The following is a 19,205-nucleotide window of genomic DNA, read 5'->3' as shown; positions in this document are numbered from 1 at the left end:
CGGCTGGACTTCCCTGTTCTTAAGATCTTTGTTTGTCAAAATCCAGCTCATCCTTCAGAGAGCATCTCTCTGAAGAGCTCCTGGGATCTTCTAAGTGGACACAGGCTCTCCTTTGACACCCCATCTCTCTGGCTATTATCCACTGGCTGGTGATTTGCAGGCTTACCCTACCCACTCTGCTCAAACCCCTTGAGAGCAGGAACCACGTCCCCCACAGACTCAGGCACCCAGTGGATAAGGAACAATTTTGGACTGAGTTGGAGTGGGGCCCTAAACTGTGTCCACAGGAGGACACTCTTAGCTCAACTCTGGTGCCCAGCTTAGGGAAGGCTGAGAGGACAGGCTTGCCCCAAGCAAGCCTGGTAACAGCCCTCACCACCCACATAACTTATCCAAGGTAACCGACTGTCCCAGCTTGTCCCAGACCAAGGGATTTGTTGGCTTGTGGGACATCCAGGGCTCACACTGGAACAGTCTCAGACAAACAAGGATGCTGGGTCACCTTAATGATCCCAGAATGGAGATGCCATCTCTGAGCTGGAAGGACTTCTAGACTCGGTCCCAGTGCTGCTTCCCACCTGTGTAACCTCAGGCAAATCACTTAACCTCTTTGAACTGTGCTTCTTCTCATGCCAGAACGGAACTGAGCCACCTGCCCGCTTATCTCCCAGGGGTTGTTGTAAAGATCAAGTGAGAAAAGGGAAGTAAGGGCAGCCCGGGTTGCTCAGCGGTTTAGCACCACCTTCAGCCCAGGGTGTGATCCTGGCTACCCGGGATCGAGTCCCACATCGGGCTCCCTGTGTGGAGCCTGCTTCTACCCCTGCATGTGTCTCTGCCTTTCTCTCTCTCTCTGTGTCTCTCATGAATAAATAAATAAAATATAAAAAAAAAAAGAAAGAAAAGAAAAAAGAAGTAAAAGGTGTCTCTTAAATGACTGTTTCCAGTGGCATCTGAGTGGCTCAGGTCACGATCCCAGGGTGCTGGGATCGAGTCCTGCATCGGGCTCCCTGCTCACCAGTGAGTCTGTTTCTCCCTCTCCCTCTGTCCCTCCACTTGCTTATGCTCTCTCTCTCAAACAAATAAATAAAATATTTAAGAAACAAACAAAATGATTATTTCCATCAGAGTGGAAGCCACACCACTCCCTTGCTTGAAGGGCTCAGGCCCGCCCCGATTCCCACGGGAGGGCAAGCGTGCCCCCACACCCTCCTCCCTCTCCCTGGAGGCTCTCCCTTGCCCCGCCAGAGCATCCCCCTCACCAGAATGCCCTGGATGATGGTCTGGCGGCCCTTGCCCTCGTAGTCCACCACCTCGATGTAGTCCAGGTAGGCGTCAGCCCAGTAGACGAGGCGGCTGACCAGGTCCAGTGTGATGCCATGAGGAAACACGATCTTGCTATCAACCAGCTTGGTGCGGTTCTGTCCATCCATGTCACAGCGCTCCACCTTTGGGATCTGCCCATAGTCAGTGAAGAACACCTTCCTGTGGGCAGAGGGCACATTTTACTGGGTTCTGGACACTGGGTACCCTCCCTTCCACCACGGCGTCCACCTGCCCCTCTCACCCCATGGCAGGGTCCAGTGCAATGCCCTTGGGGTTGTAGAGCTCCAGGTCCAGCAAAGTGACACACGTGTCTCCATTGCGGTTGCAGACGAAGATCCTATCATCGATGTCATCCACAAAGTAGAAGTTGCCTGTCAGCCAGTCGATGGCCATCTGCTCCACATCTGGAAAGTGAATGAAAGAGCTATAGGAGGAGATCCTCCAATAGACACGCCCGCCCTGGCTGATGCAGGACCCATCCGTGGAAGCCCACCTCCTCTGGGGCGACCCCCTTCCCCACCTAGGCTATAGCTGTCTCTCCTCTCCGAGTTCCTATGGGAGTTCCTGGCAGGGGCACATTTTGCCTTGTGTTCTTTGCCATCTTTCCCAACCGGTTTCTGTCTGGTGTTTCCAAAGAGAAGTGTCTAAGTGTCCCCCCGCAAATCCCTGCTCCACACACCAAGCTCAGGGCCAGGACACAGGAGGCACTGCGTAAGTGTTGGCTGGCTAGTTGATGGACCAGCTTCCCCAACTCTAGCCCTTCCTCAAGTGGGACCATCTTCTTGGGGTACCAAAAGGCAGTGAGGACAGGTCTACTAGCTCATTCCAATATTTTTATCTATTTTTAATTTATTTTTACTTTTTTAAGATTTTATTTATTCATGAAAGATAGAGAGAGGCAGAGACATAGGCAGAGGGAGAAGCAGGCTCCTCTCAGGAAGCCTGATGTAGGACTTGATCCCCGGACCAGGATCAGGCCCTGAGCCAAAGGCAGACGCTCAACTGCTGAGCCACCCAGGGGTCCCTCATTCCAATATTTTTAGATATGCGTTTACTTGAGATACCAGCACTCAGGCTAACTAAAACATCACACATCTTTGATGTTGGTAGATTTTCATCAACATTCTATGGTAAGTCAAGTTATCTCATGCTATGGTCAGGACACTGACCAGATACATACATGTTGCATGAATCTTAAAAATAGAAAAACAGAGCACACCATCAATAAATTCAATGTGAGAGAAAAATATGTCAAAATATAGTGCCTATAGAGATGGCAAAGGGAAAGCTCATGGTGTCAAAAGATTGGAATCAAATCTTTTGATTTGACATAGGACAAACTTCCTCTACTCAGCTCTGTTCCTATTTCTTCAATGTCCCTATGCCCAATTTCCTCATATCCTAGGAAGGGTGGGAAGGAGCAGGGAATAAGATGTGGGACTAGAGGACAGAGACACAGGAGAAGGGCCATAAAAGGACTCTGAAGGTAAATTGAGGCATGGTTCAGAAAGAAGGGAAGCTCCAGAAAGGTGAGTAGGAGAGGAGGATGGAGACCAGGTGTAGGATGGCCTACACTCAGTCTATGCCATCTCTGGGGGGAGATGGAAAAGGCTAAAAAGGACTGAAGAGGGTAGGGGTAGAGCACGGGCAATGGGGAATGGCCTCCTCTCCAAGACCCACTGGCTCCCATCCACTCACTGCCGCCTCCAACTACTACCACCAGAGGTAACGTCTCCTGCAAACTGGGAATCTCCTAAGACAGTGCCTCCTCAGGACCCCTGCCTTGCACCCCCTCCACTTTCACCGATTGGCCCAACAGGTAATGAGATCTTTGGACCACCTGCCTTTGGCTGCAACTTACCCCCACACACCACCCACGAGGGATTATTCTGCCCCCACCGAGCTGTAGGTATAATAACTACGAGCTCCAAGCTGAGCTCGCTCAATGCCTCTCTAATCCTCCCCCCTCCCCACAGGGATTCAGGGGCTATTTCCTAACAGTGGGTGGGGGTGGGGGCAAAGGGAACAGGAACGTGGCTCCCAGGGAACTTGGCGAGGCCCTGACACTGACTCACAGTCACGGGACTTAGGCTGCGGGAGGAAGGGCAAGAGCCAATTCGAGACTGTCATCAAGCTAGTTTCCTCTTCATGTCCCCCCACCCACCCCCGCCGTTAAACCTCATTTCAAGGTGACTGGAAGAAGAGGCCACAGGGAAGAGGTACCCCCCTGTGATCGCTGACGCACCCCCAGGCCCAACCACTGTCTCCTCTGGGCTCCTGGAAGTCATCCATCCTGGTGACAAGAGAAGAGAGGGGCAGAGCAGCCTGGGAATTGTGGGGCCCAGGCCACGTAGGAAGAGGGCCGGGTGCCGGGATAAGGCGATCACACTGCCGCACACACTGTTACACAGAGAAAACAGAATAAAATGAATGCCACTAGGCCGCCTCTGGATGGGGGGGACCTGCCATGGCGCGGAGCAGCCAGCAGGCAAGTAGGCTGGAAGGCAAAGCGGGCTGCGTGCCCTTTCCTCGGCGGGCATGGGAGGCGCCCGCTGGCACGCGGGGGGACTTCACGGGAAGCCATCTCCCCGGCACCAGCTGGTGCAGCTGCGTCCTTCTCTCTAACTTCCCGAGGCTTCCCTGAGTCACTGCCCAGCTCTGGGCTGGCAACACCCTGCCCCTGCTCCCCATCCACCCTTCTCTCAGCAGGAAGGAAGGAAGAAGAAATCTGAAGAGATTGGAAGCTCCCTCCCCCGGCCCCCAGGAAGTGGCCAACCTTCGAGTCTCCCTCCTGGCCTGGATTCCCTGCCAATTCCGGGAAAGAAGGCAGAGGGATCGTCCTTGCTCTAGATTATTTACCCTTGGCCGGTCTCCCCTTCCACCTCCCAAAGGCCAGGCAGGGCCCCACTCAGCAGGCCAGTGAGGAGTTGGCAAGAATGGGAGTCCCCAGCCCGGCCTGGCCTCCACTTTGGTATTTTTGCAGCTGGAGACTATTAGTCCGCAAGCAAAAATCCTTTGTTATCCAACCCCCTCCACCACATTATTTTCCTCTCTCCTGAAGTCCAGATTCCTCTGCCCGCTTCACCACACACACTCACACACATGCACACATATTCACACACGCACATACATACTTGACCGCTCATACCTATCCGAGGCCGGTATAGACAGATGGGCTCAGATTAGGAGAAGGGGCACCTTCCCTCCTGGGCTCCCCTATGGGAGTGTCTGGGCCACTGCCCTTGTCTCATGACATGGGGGGCAAGTTGAATCCTGGGTTTGACCCCAAAAGACCTGTACATTCTGGGTCCATGCACTCGAGGGCAGCTGTCCCCTGAGGCCCGGCCTTGTTAGGGCTGACCCCGGCATCCTCCAGAGGGGCTCCGGCCAAGGGCCCCAGATCCTGAAGACGGGAGAATCTCAAGTAAACCTAAAGAGAAGAATGCTATGTTGTGGGAAGGGTCTGGGGGGTGACCTAGGGGTCAAGTTGTTAGGGATTCCAGCCTAGAGAAGGAGGCTAGGAAGCTAGGAGGTGGGTGAGACAGAGAACAGACCACAGCTTGCCAGTGATGTCATGAAAGACTTTCACTTCCAGGCTCCAGAATAGGCATGGGGTGTGTGTCTCTAACTGATGAGTTTTCCCTGCACCCCCCACACTGGCCAAAGCTCAGCATTCTGCACCCCCAGAACTCCAATTTTTCTCAACTTCTCTACTATCCACATTGTTCAAGCGGTATTTCCTTAAACAGTGGCTTCTTTTCTAGAAAGAACGCCACCCCCCCCCCCACTGCCATTCCCAAGGAGAACTCGGGCTTCTGCTGCAGGACTCCAGTCACTCTCCCTAAAATAAATCTGGGGGAGGAAGGGGGCCTCTGTGCCCAGAGGAAATATCCCCAATGCATCCACATACCCAGAGATTGTAAGACAAGGCATGAGGTCCCTGGATGAGGAAGGATGAGCAAGGATGAATCTCCTTTCCACTTTAACCACATCCCCAATGAACACACTGCATTCTGGTCCTTATTCAGGAACCTCCCCACCTTTCCCATCACTCTGCTCTGCCCCGGGCCCAGCCAGCTTTCCAGACACTGACAGCAGGTTTGAATCCTTGTTCTATTGCCTTCCAACTGTGGGACTATGGGGAAATTACTTAATGTCTGAGTCTCAGTTTGCTCATATGTAAATGGGAATGGGCAAGTTATTTATTGTCTGAGTCTCAGTTTGCTCATCTGTAAAATGGCATGGTACATTAATAGTACTTAGCACACGGCCTGGCACATAATTAATACTCCACAAATGGCAGCTGTTGTTCGTACCATCATCCTCCCTCACCTCAACCCCATTCTTCCCTACCTTGTCCAGCAAGTTACCATCTATGCCTTCAGTGAGAGTCCTGTGGCCTCCTAACTAAAGATGGGCCCACCAGGTGGGCAGTTTGAGACTAACACCTACTATTCAAGATTCAGCTCAGGCCCTCAGAAGAAAGATTTCTGACTCCCAGAAGCCCCAGTAATTCCTTTTATCACAGCCTGTTTACCTGACTACAAATATTGTGAGGGCAGGGTGCTGTCTTTCATCTCTGTCCCCGGTGTCTGACACACATATACTGATTCATTCAACAAATATTTGTGGAGCACTGAGTCCTCACTCAGTTGTCCTAGCACCGGGACATCACTTTTTCCCTTCCTTTTGACTGCCAGGAGCTTCCTTCTCTGGCCTTGGGACACCCCAAGACGTTGGGAGGACACATCTCTCTGGTAATCCTCCTGCTTGTTAGAGCCCTCAGGGATCCTGTCCTGAGGCCTGGCGGGGAGAAGGAGGCCTGGGGGAGATGATAGGAGTCTGGGGTCTTTGCAAGTAGGTAAGAGACGGCCCGCCCGGTCTGCCAGGCAGAGCTCTGCCAAATGGCATGTCCTCACGCTCCTATTTCCTGCCGCGTCCTGACTTGAGCTCCTCTTGTTCCCAGTGAGGCCAGGGCTCAGCCACAGCACATCACCTCTGTCTCCTGGACTTCCCTTCCTGCCCTGCTGGTACTTCTGGCCTGGGGCTTGTGCCCCAGCTCCTTCCCTTGCCTGGCCCAGGTCCACAAAGGTGGTCAGTCCTGGAGCCGGGGATGAGATGCCTGGATTCTGCAGCTCTGATTCAGAATCAGAACCAGGGTCTTCCCACTATTGAGAAATCTTTGCTGGGTTCTCTCTTGCTTAAGTTACTTCCTGTGGCTTGAAAACAGGGAGGAGGGGGGTGTTGGGAGCAGGCTGGGTGGAGAGGCAGCTTCAAGGAGACAGCGGGGGAGGAGAGGCCAGGCTGGAGCTGAGCCGGGAGACGTGGGGCTGGCCCGGCCAGGGAGAGGAGAGAAGGGCTGTGAAATGATTCGGAAATTTGGGACAGGAGCGGGAGTGGGAGCAGGGAGCAAAAGCACCGGGACACGGATGGCCCAAGGCCAAAGGGTGTGCTGGCAAGAGCCCCCCAGGATTCTGACACCCTGAGGGTGAGGAAGGCCAAGGGAGAGGGTGGTAGCGGAGGGGGGGTGGCGGCTGGCTTTCGTACATAAAGTCTGGAAGGGTTCCATTGGCATCGGGTGGGAGGCCGAGAGGGCCTGGGCTGCCCAGTTCAGCGGGAAGACAGCTCCCCTCCCAGCCAGGGAAGTCAGTCCATCGGAGACTCAGGGGGGCTACTCTGCCCCCTCTCTGCCTTCCCTCTAGACACATCACTACCCATTTCCTGTTGTGATTTTAAGCACACACATACACACATGCACACAAAGAAAGAGGGAGGGATAAGTGAAGCTGGCCAGCTGGACTTGGGGACTCATTTCGCAACCTTGCTGCCTGCGGCCTAGGGGGCCTTTCCTGCCTGCCCCCGCCTTCCCTCACACGGTACGGCGCAGTGAAGGAACCCCGGGACCCCGGAGGGCCCCTCCACAGCATCCCCTCATACACCATCCACAACTAAGTGCCTTGGGCAAAACTTATTTCCCTTAAGGGCCTCTGTGTGCGGCATCAGGACCTTCCCTCCCGCACACACCCCTTCCTGGGGCCCCATTCCTGCAGGCTGCCCTCATTCTTTCTCCGGTGGAAACATCCTCAAAGCCAAGGAAGACAGGTCAGAGGAGCACAGCTAAGGCTGAGCAGGGCTGGGGCGGGGGTGGGGGAAGAAGAGGGGACAGTGGGCCTGACCTCCAGCCCCGCCCAGGGGCAGCCCTGCAGGGGGCTGGGCTGAGCCTATGGTTCCCTGAGGGTGGTCAGAGGTGAGAGGCAGAGGGGCGGGCCAGGCCCAGCTCGGGTACTACCAGGCTACTGGCCCCTCTGGGTCTCAGTTTCCAGAACTTTAGGCGTTTGTGGGTCACTTTCAAAATGCTTGCCAGGGTCACACACAGCTCACACTGCCATTACCTACTGTTTCCGTAAGTCACCTCGTGTTTCTCATCTTGCCGCACCCTAAAGCAATCTGTGAGATCCTAGATTTGATTTGCTAGTTATGGGAGTTTCCTAATAGGCATTACATAAAAAAACCAAAGCTATAACAATAAAACAATGCACGTCCACGTATGATCTAAAATCAAGGGGATCCCTGGGTGGCGCAGCGGTTTGGCGCCTGCCTTTGGCCCAGGGCGCGATCCTGGAGACCCGGGATCGAATCCCACATTGGGTTCCCGGTGTATGGAGCCTGCTTCTCCCTCTGCCTATGTCTCTGCCTCTCTCTCTCTGTGTGTGACTATCATAAATAAATAAATAAATAAATAAATAAATAAATAAATAAATAAATAAATTTTTAAAAAATAAATAAATAAAATAAAATAAAGGCATCCCTGCTTTGGGAAAGGCAGTATTAAGCACTAAGGGGTCAGCCTCCGTCCTCCCTTAAGGGTGTTCCGGCTCTCACTACCATGTTCTCCAGCCACAGAACCAGAATCCACAGAGACCCCCCCCCCATGCTGCTGGGACAGCGGCAGAGGGGAGGATGGGCCCTGGGATTATATCCCAGGAGGGAGGGGAAGGGGCGAGGACTCAGCCCCTGAGGCCCCCGGTCCAGGCCAGTGAAGGTCACAGTGAGAGAAAAAAGTGTTGGCAGCCGGGGCTCTGTTCAGTGAGGGAAGCAGGAGCGAGCGGGCGCACACACATGCACACCCTTCCAGAACAGTGAGGAAGTTGGTCAGAAACTATCCCCCCAACTCTAGAAGGAGTAGAATCAAGGAAGGAGCTGGGTCCCGACAGGAAAAAGCAGGAGCTTCCATCCCCACCTGGCTCCACGGGGGCCTCTCCTGGAAGCTACTCCTACCACTGAGCATGGCAGGGTCGAGGAGGGGCCCTCTGAGGGCCCTCAGGACCCAGGGCAGGTCTGGTGCACACATGCCCTAGGACCCATGTGAAACAGGCTCACTTCCTGGCCTCCTTCCTTTTTTCTATTCTATTTCTGTGACCAGAGTTTTCTCTGAGGCAGGCTCCCCCTTCTTCCCACATCAGCGCGCAGGCTTCTCTCAGCATCTCTGCCTCTTGGCCTCTGGGCCCCAGCACCTCTCCATTGTCAGACTCCTCCCTCCTGCATGAGGCTCCCTCCCAGGGGTGCAAAGGAGGTCATGGTCACAGCCAGGAATGGGATGATTGTAGGGAGGGCTCCCCTATGGGGCAGAGAGAAAGCAGGAGAAAGCAGCAGCCTTTCTTCTTCATCCCCCTCTGGGAGCTAATTACAGGCCAGCAGCCCACTGCACAGGTGAGTGCCTGGGACCAGCCACCCGCACACCAGGACAGGCCACTCAGCGTCTCCTGGGAGGGGGCTGAGCTAGGGCTAGGGGAGGGTGCTAGGGGAGAGACACTTCCGACCTCCTCATCTCAGGGCCCATAATTAGTCTGTGGGATGAGAGCAAAACAACTATCCTCAGGGTGACAGCCAGACATTCAGGCGGCAGGGCAGAGTGGAGGGGCAGAGGCTGGGGCAATGGGAACCCACTCATCTACGCCGTTAGCATTTCTCCCAGGAAACTGAGTCTGTTCCTGCCTCCTGGACTCTGCCCCAGAGGGGCCCAGTGAAATCTAGCAGACTGGGAGGCAAGGCTCTATTTGCCAAGGGAGGGTTACCCGCCTGAGCTTATTTCCTGCTTCTCCTTGGGAGGAAGGCAGGAGAGGGAGCCAGGCCAGAGCAAAAGCCGAGAAGTTTCCCATCAGGGCACCCTCGCCAGCCGCCTACCCACGAGCCCATCGTCTGGCCCTGAGGCAGGGCCAGGGAGGGAGCCGCCAGAGCTATTTGCCCAGACAGGCCTGTTGGGTGGGGCCATCAACAAGGAGCAGCGAGAGGGCAGCTGGTTGGGGGGGCCTTGCCCTGTGCCACCCCAACTGCCATTGGGTTCCCGATCTGCCCACCCCTCAAGAGGTTGGCCAACCAAGTGTGGCAGCCCCCAGCCCATTATTCCGAGGAAGGCATGTCCCATCACATGTGAGGCTTGGTGACCAAGGACACCACTGGGACACCACTGGGAGGCTCTGGAGGAGCTGGGGCCGAGGTGTGGACCATATGCTGAGGCTGCAGAGGGCAAGGACTCTCGGGAACACCTGCCAGCCCAGAACTAAGCCCATATGTCCTCCTGGGACCTGTCTTCTGCAGTAATCATCAGATGCAGATGCAATGAAGAATCTGAAGATCTTCTAGCAGGCCCTAAGGTTCAAAATCCTAAACCTTGTGGGTTCTGGCTTTCACTTCAATTTATCTGACCTGGACAGGCAAGCTCAAACCCATGATGCAGATTAGGAAACCAAAGCAGGCGCAGGGAATTCTGATTTACTCAAGGTCACAGATCAAGTTACCCTCCCTCCTGAAGGTCAGATCAACCGAGGCCAGATCTTCCCCCTCACCCCTGTGGTGTTCTTCCTGGAAATGTGACAGTGCCAGATGTTTTGTTTGTGTGACGGCATCTGAGATGAGCAGGGCTGCTCCAGGCAGTGGATCTATGCCCAGGCCCCATCCCTAGGTATACCCCTTCTTCCACCCCTAAGACAGCAAAGTACAGCCCAGGGAGGGAGTTTAAGTGGGAACATCTGGGAGGTCTTAAAATGTTCCTGTGCCCCAGTGCTCCTCCTCTAGTCTCATTCTCTGCTACAAAGCCCCCTAAATAGCCTCAGGACCCCCACACCCACGCTGCAGCACGGAGTCCATTCTGAGGATGTCCCCAAGGAGAATGATGGAACATGAAGATGGAACCAGGCAGGCCCTGGCATCTTTGCCCTCAGCCACAACCTAGCAAGGCTCTGACTGAGCTCCGGGCCCTTTCTTTCCCTTGCCCTGACTCCCGCTACATGGGAAAGCCCCTTTGCGGTCTAATCATCACTCTTCTCTCTGAAAAGGGACAGTCCCTGCTCTCTGGAGATTGACTGCTCATTGCCCCCTTGGCCCTCTTCCTCAGCCCTGGGCCAAAAATCAGGAGCCATCTAGAGACCCAGCTGAGAGAGAAGCAAGCCTAGCCATCGATCTGTCCCTGCCCCCCCAGAAAGTGTCATCTTGTGCAGCCTTGGGGCCCCCAGCCTTGGCCTCAGTGAAGGGCTTCTTATTTAGACTCTTGCCCTAGACATGGGTCATCCTGTCTAATCCTCTGCCCCTCTCCTGGACAGGCTCCAGCTTGCCCAATCTTCCCCTCCCTCCCTCACGCTCCAAGCTAGGAGCAGGCGACTCACGGTGCAAACTGAGGGAGATGTTGATGGTGTGCTCATCCACAAAGCCCTTCAGGCCAGGCATGCGGGCGCACTTGAGCTGTGTCTGGGCAGCGCTGTCCCCAACATGCACCCAACACACAGTCTCGTTGGCATAGCTGAAGTCCATGGCTGTGGTCTGCCGTGTACTCGTGGGCGTGATGGTAGACACCTGGGCCCCACTCAGGTACGTAGCCAGGATGTTCTGTGAGTTGGCAATCAGCAGCACAGGGGGCCGATCTACTGGCTCTACAGATGGAGGAGAGAAGAGTCGGTGCGGCAAGGGGCTCCAGGACCACTGAGATCACCCCCCAATGTGGGGGCCACCTATCGCTGTGCCCACAGGTGACCCCACCTACCATTCTTGGCCTTGCAGGAGCGGTTGTCTGGCTGCAGGAGGTACCCTTCCACACAGCCACATGTAAAGGAGCCGTCCGTGTTGGTGCATAGCTGGCTGCAGGTGCCGTACACTGAACATTCGTCAAAGTCTGCCAGGGAAAGGGCAAGAGCGTGGTCATCTCCAATGTAATGAGGGCAGGAGAGTGGGTGCCCTCAGACACCACTGGTGGGGCCATCCATCCTGGCAGCTACTTTGGAGGACAATTTGGCAGACTCTATCACAATGAGAGATGTACAAACTCCATCACCTAGCAAGTCCAGACTGGGAGTCTGCCCCTAGTGAAATATCCATACATGGCGCATCATTCGTTCATTCAGAAAAGATCTTTAGAGTACCTGCTATATGCCAGGTACCATCCTAGGCTCTGAGGATACATCCGTGAATCAGATGTATTCAAATTGCTGCCCTCATGAAATTTAAATGCTACTAATAAATGACATATTGGTGTTTCAGTAATAAATAAAACAAAAAAGTAAATTATATGTTAGAGGTGCTTAGTGCAGTGGAAAGTGGTGGAAAAATATTAAGCAGAGATAGGGGGTAGAGAATGCAGGCAGTGGGCTGTGATTTGAGGGATGGCCTCATTGAGAAAGTGGTGCTTGTGCAAAGAGCCAAGGGAGGTAAATCTAAAACAGAAAGGGATGCCTTGTTTGTGATGGTGAGAAATTGAAACGTCTCCCTCAGCAATAGGCAGAGGGCCGAGTAAGCTGTGGTAATGGTCATACTTCATAGAGGTTTCTAAGAGAACAAGGTAGATCTCTATATATTTTTTTAAATATATTTTATTTATTGATTCATGAGAGATACAGAGAGAGGCAGAGACACAGGCAGAGGGAGAAGCCGGCCCCATGCAAGGAGCCCGATGCGGGACTCGATCCCAGGACCCCGGGATCACGTCCTGGGCCGAAGGCAGATGCTCAACCCCTGAGCCACCCTGGCGTCCCTATCTCTACATATTAATACAGAAAAATCTCCAGAATATATTGGGTGAAGAGACTGAAGAAAAGTATGTAGTGTGATATTTGTGTGAACATAACAATATGCACATAAACTTTATGTGCACATAAACAATACTTCCAGTTAGATTATCTGTGAATACATGCATATGTGAAAAAGACCTGGAGAGAGAGGTAGCAAACTGATAACACAGCTGACCTTCAGAGATGGGAAAGGGAGCAGAACTGAAGAGGATTTGTCAAAGGGGACTTTGGTTTTACCCATAATGTTTTAAAGTTTTTACAAGAAAATTCGCATATTCAACCTATGCATTTTTTTTTTAGATTTCATTTATATTTATTTTTGTGAGAGAGTGAGAGAGAGAAAGAATGAGCCAGGGGGAAGGGCAGAGGGAGAAGCAGACTCCCCACTCAACTGGGAGTCCAATGCAGGACTTGATCCCAGGACTGGGATCATGCCTGGGCCGAAGGTAAATGCTTAACTAACTGAGCCACCCAGGTGCCCTCAACCTATGAAATTTTGAGAGGAATTTAGAAATCTGGTGGAAGCCAGTGGTCAGGGCTCACAGTCACACTCTGAGGCTGTACGGCATGGAGCCATGCCTCCTCTCTAGTACCTTCCGTCTCATTTTTCTTCTACCCACTGGCCCTGCCCCATGCCGGCCCCCACCTGCGCCCCCTGCAGCTCGTACACGCAGACACACAAGCACATGCCCTCACATACCTTTGCAGGTCTTGCCATCTGCCTGCAGTTGAAAGCTGTTGTTGCAGTAGCAGGTGGGCCCATTGAGTGTGGGGACACAGTGGTGCTGGCAGCCCAGCTGAGAACACTGTCCTTGGAGCTCTGTGGGGGGGGGGGGGGATAGGCAACATGCTCTTACGCCCCCAGACCTGGCAGCCGCTGCACCCAGACTGTCACCTTCCCCTGACTCCCGTCAACCCTTGGGAACCACTTCCAAGGCCCCGTGGCATCAGAGATGAAAGAGGCTTCAGGAGTTACCTAATATGTTTTGCAAGTGAGGAAACTGAGACCCAGGGAGGTTGTAAGATGGGCCCAAGATCCCATAGCCAATTATGGCTTAGGGGCCATATCCCCCTGCTCCGGTTGCTCTGGATTCCCTCTGTCCCCCGGGGGCGGGGGGGGAGGTTCTGGCAGTTGTAGGGGTCACTGGCAGAGCGAAGACAGTAGTCTCAGCCCCTTCATTTGCCTCCTATCTGCACTGCCCAGGAACTACAAAGCTGGCTTTGGGGCTGAGGGTGAGGAGTGAGCATGGGATAGGGTCTTTCCCCTCAGGTCCCAGCTCCGGTCTGGAAGTACCCCTCCAGCCCATCGCTTAAGCCCTGGAGGCCCCAGGGAGAAGGTCCAAGGTCCAGGTGGAAGATGGGAGGAGGAGCAAAACTGGTTCCCTCAGGACCTTTCTCTAATCTTCCTCCTGCCACTGACCCACTTCCACAGGGGAGACAGAAGGGAATGAGACAGGAGGGGGAAGAGGTGGGAGAGCAGCTACCCCCCCAGACCAGCGACCCAATTAATGGCCTTGCGTGGGGCCAGGCGGCCTGGCCACAAAGCCCCCTTTGTCCAGCTGCCTCACACCCCCGCTCCTCCCCCGCACCTAGGACTGAGAGCTGCCCAAGATGCTAAGATGTTTAGAGGCACTAAGCCTGCCAGGAGGAGCTGGGATGGGGGGCCAGGCCCCAGTTATTTCTTCTCCTCTCCACCTCCACCCAGGAGCCCAAAGGTGCTGCTTGGCCAGCCTTTCCCCACAAAATGGGGTAGGTGGGGAGTGGTTGCGGGGACAATATTATTTGTTCTGGAAAAATCTAGAACAGAATTTATCTTCTGGACACGTGGCAGGAAGATAAGGAGGCCCAACTTCTCTAATATCAGAGAAGGGAGTTCAAACCATAGGTTCTCGAGGTTCTCTGTTGTTTTGGATGCTGACAAAGTATTCAAGAAGAAGCAAACTTGAACATGTACCACGCGATAAGATGCAATGGGCATGGTAATTAAAGTCAGCCCCTGGGCCCAAGTTCTGCATCCCATCCCAGGAGCTCTAGACAAAAACATGCAAAATTGACCCAAGGAAAGGATAAAAATCTTCCACAAACTCCTTACTCCACACTCCCTGCCCTCAGTGAACAGGATCCAGATGTGTCTCCTCCCACAGGCAGATGTTTCTGACATGCATACAGGCGCGGGATGCCACCCTCACCCAGGGGCTTGCTCGGGCTGGGGAGGCCTTGAGCTCAGTAGAATGGAGAAGCCACCATTCCCTAGTCCCCACCTTGCAGGCCTGAGGCTCTGCCTTACAGACAAATCCTCCCCCACTGCTTACGAATGACCGGGCTCTCCCTGGCCCAGGGGCCTTCAGGGGAAGAAGAAATAGAGCTGGTGACCTGAGCCGCACAGGGGAAGGGACCTATCCTCCTAACATTCCCTCTTCAGCCTCGGCACCCTTCCCATTCCAGCTGCTTGAGAGCGTCTCGAAGATCTGCACTTCCTGGGGGGATGCCTTCGGGGGTGCTGGCGGGGAGACAGGTGACCCAAATTCCACATCCCCACCCCCTGGCTTCAGTCACAACATCCGCTCTTCCCTGTTCATACTCAGGTTTCATATAAGAAATTGTTTGGAGAAGGGATCCCATTATTTACAACAACAACAAAGTATGAAAATACCCATCTAAGTGCAGAGCTCTCACTTTAGAGGTGGGATACTGGGGTCTGCGGAGAGGTAGTGACTTGCTTAAGCACACACGGCCAAAGACAAGTGCCTGGGCCCGGGCCCTTGCTGATCCCCACAGGGCTGTGGCCCAAGTTCCAACCCAAAGGCGCACTGATTTGGCTGCTATCTGGTGGCAAATCTGCACTGGAGCAGGACAAGGCCTCATCCCCACTGAAGGTCTGAGGACAGTCCTCGGACAGTGGGCCCCGTCCAAACCCACCACATGCATGGCTAAGAACTCACTGCATCCATCTCCTGGGGCAAGGGAAGTAGAAGAGCCCTTACCTCGGCAGTGGGGCCCCTCGTCTGAACCATCCACGCAGTCCTGGACCCCATTGCAGAGGCGGGACATGAGAACACACAGCTCGGTACCCAGGCAATTGTGCTCATTCGGCTGACATCGCTGGGCCTTACTCTGTGGACCTGGGGGCCGAAGGAAAGCCTAGCATGAGCAAGCTGGCTATACTGGCTGTCTGGCCAGCTGTTCACCAGAGGAGGGGATGAGGAAACCAGGAGTGGGGTTCCAGACACCTGCGTTTCTTAGATCTCAGGAGACCTCAAGGACTGGTTAGATTCTCCTACCTGGGCTCTTTTACACCATTCCCAACAGTAGCTACACACCTGGAAGCAGCCAGGTGGAGGGGGGAACTAGGCATTCAGCAGAGTCCACTCCCCACATGCCCGACACCTGTGAGCCCCAATATTGCCATGTTGTGCACTCAGGAGACAGGCTGAGGTTTAGAGGTGAGAGGCTTTGATGAGCAGAGGAAAGCAGAGTCCACAGCAGAGAGGCTCAAATGTGAAAGAACACCTCCTTCCCCTAGCTCCCCAGGGCACGGAACCTGGGGCTGAGAGCCAGACCAAGTGTTCTGGAACTGCACTGTCCAATGCATAGCAACAGCCGTGTGTGCCTGTCGAGTACCTGAGTGTGGCTAGTTCGAATTGGAAGTATAAAGTATACCCTGGCTTTGGAGGACCTAATACCACACACACACACACGGAAGAATTCAAGAGATCTCATTACTAATGTTATATGATTAATATACTGAAATAATATTTCAGATACATTGGGTAAAATAAAATTAAAATTACTTAACTACTTTTTTATTTTTATTTTTATTAAATAGGCTCCATGCCCAGGGCAGAGCCCAGTGAGGGGCCTGAACCCACAACCCAGAGACCAAGACCTGAGCCAACACCAAGAGTTGGACATCCAACCAACTGAGCCACCCAGGCACCCCTACTTTTACCTTTTTTAATGTAGCTACTAGAAAATTTCAAAATTGCATATGCGGCTTGCATCCTGTTTCTACGGGACAGCACCACTCTAGGTGCCCTACCCCAGAGCAGCCTGCCTGGTGGAAGAATTTGCAAAGTGTCAAAGGTTGTGGCCCACTGATGATGGGCCAGGACGAGCAAGGTAGAGCTCCTCAGGGAATCCTAGGGAGGCCTCGCAGATTGGGATGCTGGCTGAGCCTGCGAGCTGGAAGGCGGACCACCACCTACTGGCTCCCACAACGGACAGGGTGTGTGAGCGAGAGCGTGTCTACATGTGAGAGCATCTATCCACAGGGGCCTGGAGAGAAGTACGCATGCACAGGTGAGGGAGGGGAGGACCGAGGAGTGTGGAGGGAGGGCGTGTCTGCATGTCTCTGCGTGCCAGTGCTCCTGGCCTCGGTCTGTGCGTTTCCATGTCCTTCTGGAGTAAGTCTGAGTTTGTATGTGAGTGTCTGGGGGCATTTGTCTGAGGCTGGGCTTCCGCATCCTCGTTTGAGAGTGTTGACTCTGTTGCTGTGAGGATGTGTCTGTGCTGACATCTGCCTTAATCTGGGGGCGGGGTGGGGGGATGGTCACATCGGGGCACCGGAGAGGCTGCGTGTGAGTATGATGGGTCTGGGAGTGTATATGAGTGGGGACAGTGTGGGGATGTGTATAAAGTGGGGTTTGCATCAAACTAAAGGAAGATCTGGCCCCTCTGCGTGGCTTTCATCACCCCAACATGAAGTATGAGGGTAAAAATGGCATTAAGGTGGCATTAGTCAAGAAGACATTCCAGGCTGAACCACCTCACCATAGAAATGCTTGCAGAGTATCCCTGGCCGTACCCCTCGAGGGCAGAGTATGGGGGTGAGGCAAAGAGAACTGGCCTAAAAATTACTGCTGATATTGAGGGTGAGGGTATGGGGAGAAGACAGGAGATGGAGCTGGAGCAGGATAAACCTATGAGAGAGAACAGGTCCCTTCCTAGGGACAGACCTAGGAAGGCAGGGTCTCCTAGACCACGGCCCAGATTAGCCAAGCAGGGAGAGACCGAAGGTGGAGACCCCAGGACTCTGCCAGCTGCCCAGGACTCTGGGGTCCTGCCAGCAAGTCCTCCACCCCCTACTGGCAGGGTAAAGGCTGGGTGGAGACCTTTCTCCCAGTTTAAACAGCTGCCTCTGATTACACCACTTACTGGGGCAGGGAAGGCGGGGGTGGCGGGAAAGGCGCAGGGGTGGGGCTTCTGGTACAGAGACTAAGCACGAGCCAGTGGCCTTTGGCCTGGGAGCCTGAGGATAGGAAGAAGACCCAATGAGACCTGGGGGCACTTATCAAGAGTCAGAGGTCTCAGAGATGGGAAGAAGAGGACCGAGCCAGAAGGGCAGGGAAGCAGGCTCCCTCCTTCCAGCAAAGCTGTCGGTTCAGATAACAAAGTCTCCGGCACGGTTGGGGGTGCAGCAGTTAACGGAACAATCAGAGGTGCCATTTCTGAGCACATCAGGCACCATGTCGGCACTTTGAAGAGGGGAGAGGATGGTTTTAGCTGTGTCATGGGCAAACAATCACAGAGCAAGGTCCACCCCAGGCTAGAGATCAACTGTCCTTGTCCCAAACTGCCTGGGCCAGAAGGAAAAGGTGTTCAGGGTGAAGGATCAGAAAAGGTACTTACAAATCTCAGGGGCCTCATCAGATCCATCCGGGCAGTCCCTCTCACCATCACACCGCCAGCCCTTTGAGATACAGGTGATCTGGTCTCTGCAGGCAAACTGCTTGGGGCTACAAGTCTTCGGGGCTAGGAGTAAGGAAAGAAAACAAGGGGGTAAAATGAGGGATGGAGGTCTTAAAGTCCTCTAGAGCTCCTCTTCCTTCCCCAGCACCAGTCCTCATCTGGCCCAGACTCTGAGCTAAGTCCAGGAGCCGAGGAGGGCAGGTAGCTGTGGGTGGCTCCTGGAACACCGTGCACCTGTGGTGGGGGGAAGGGAAGGACGCAGGGCCCATATTTTACAGCCCCTGACCCAGCCCCATATGCTGTCCAGCATGCCTCTCTTCCAGTCCTCAGGGCCAAAGCCCTCGCTGGTCTGCATTACTCTGGTCGGACACCAGCAGCCCTGGCTTTGCAGACACAGAGAGGAACAGTGAAGGATGGGGCATTTAGGCCTTTGACATATTTTCTCTTTATCTTCCTTTCCCTCCCACTAGAAGCCCAGAACTGCTTTTTTTTTTCTTTTCTTTTCTATTCTTTTCTTTTTCTTTTCTTTCTTTCTTTATTTTATTTTATTTTTTTTTTTTTTGAGTAAGCTCTACACCCGATGTGGGGCTCAAACTCACTACCTTGAGATCAAGAGTCACGCGCCCTTCCGGCCGAGCCAGCCAGGTGCCCCAAGAGCTGCCCTTCTCTGACCTCTCTGTTCAGTGAGTCCTCTGGAACGCTCTCGGTCCCTGCAACCCATCACTCTGCCCATCTCCAAGTCCTAACCACTAGGCCCCCAGACAGGAAGTGCTGAGGGGTGCCCTTGGCACAGCACTGGCTTGGAGATTGTATCAGCAGAGGTACAGGACGGCATGGCCCGGCAGGGTGGGGTGCCCTGCCTCCACCCTCGTTCTCTAAAGACACAGCCTCCCTTGCTGGTTAGACCTCAGGGAGGACTTTCAGTAGATGTTGTGTGAGATAAAACGCATCAAAGATTGCTCAGGACTCCGCAATGGGAGAGCTGAGGCAGGAGGAGGACTGCCGTGACCTACAGGAGCTGGTTTCAGCACAGGGCCTCTTTGCCCCATCCTTCACCGGCACCAGCCTTCCTCTGCTCCTACTCAGATTTCTTACCTCATTCTTCAAGGAGGAATTAAGAATAGTAACACTAACTCT

The 19,205-nt window shown here is 53.9% G+C and overlaps 1 protein-coding gene across 1 annotated transcript in view; it reads right to left on the bottom strand.

The window, feature by feature from the left end:
• LRP1 (LDL receptor related protein 1) overlaps positions 1–19,205 on the bottom strand; it is an 81,243-nt gene that overhangs the window by 54,061 nt on the left and 7,977 nt on the right. The window contains exons 2-8 of the mRNA XM_055327781.1: positions 18,009–18,131; positions 15,365–15,502; positions 13,081–13,200; positions 11,360–11,488; positions 10,986–11,249; positions 1,565–1,727; positions 1,260–1,482 (exon numbers count right to left, since the gene is read on the bottom strand). Coding sequence (XP_055183756.1) covers positions 1,260–1,482; positions 1,565–1,727; positions 10,986–11,249; positions 11,360–11,488; positions 13,081–13,200; positions 15,365–15,502; positions 18,009–18,131 — 1,160 coding nt within the window. The remainder of the gene's footprint in view (positions 1–1,259; positions 1,483–1,564; positions 1,728–10,985; positions 11,250–11,359; positions 11,489–13,080; positions 13,201–15,364; positions 15,503–18,008; positions 18,132–19,205) is intronic.

The sequence above is a fragment of the Nyctereutes procyonoides genome, unplaced genomic scaffold, assembly GCF_905146905.1.
Source record: "Nyctereutes procyonoides isolate TBG_1078 unplaced genomic scaffold, NYPRO_anot_genome, whole genome shotgun sequence".
NCBI lineage: Eukaryota > Metazoa > Chordata > Mammalia > Carnivora > Canidae > Nyctereutes > Nyctereutes procyonoides.
This window is presented reverse-complemented; position numbering and strand designations above follow the sequence as displayed.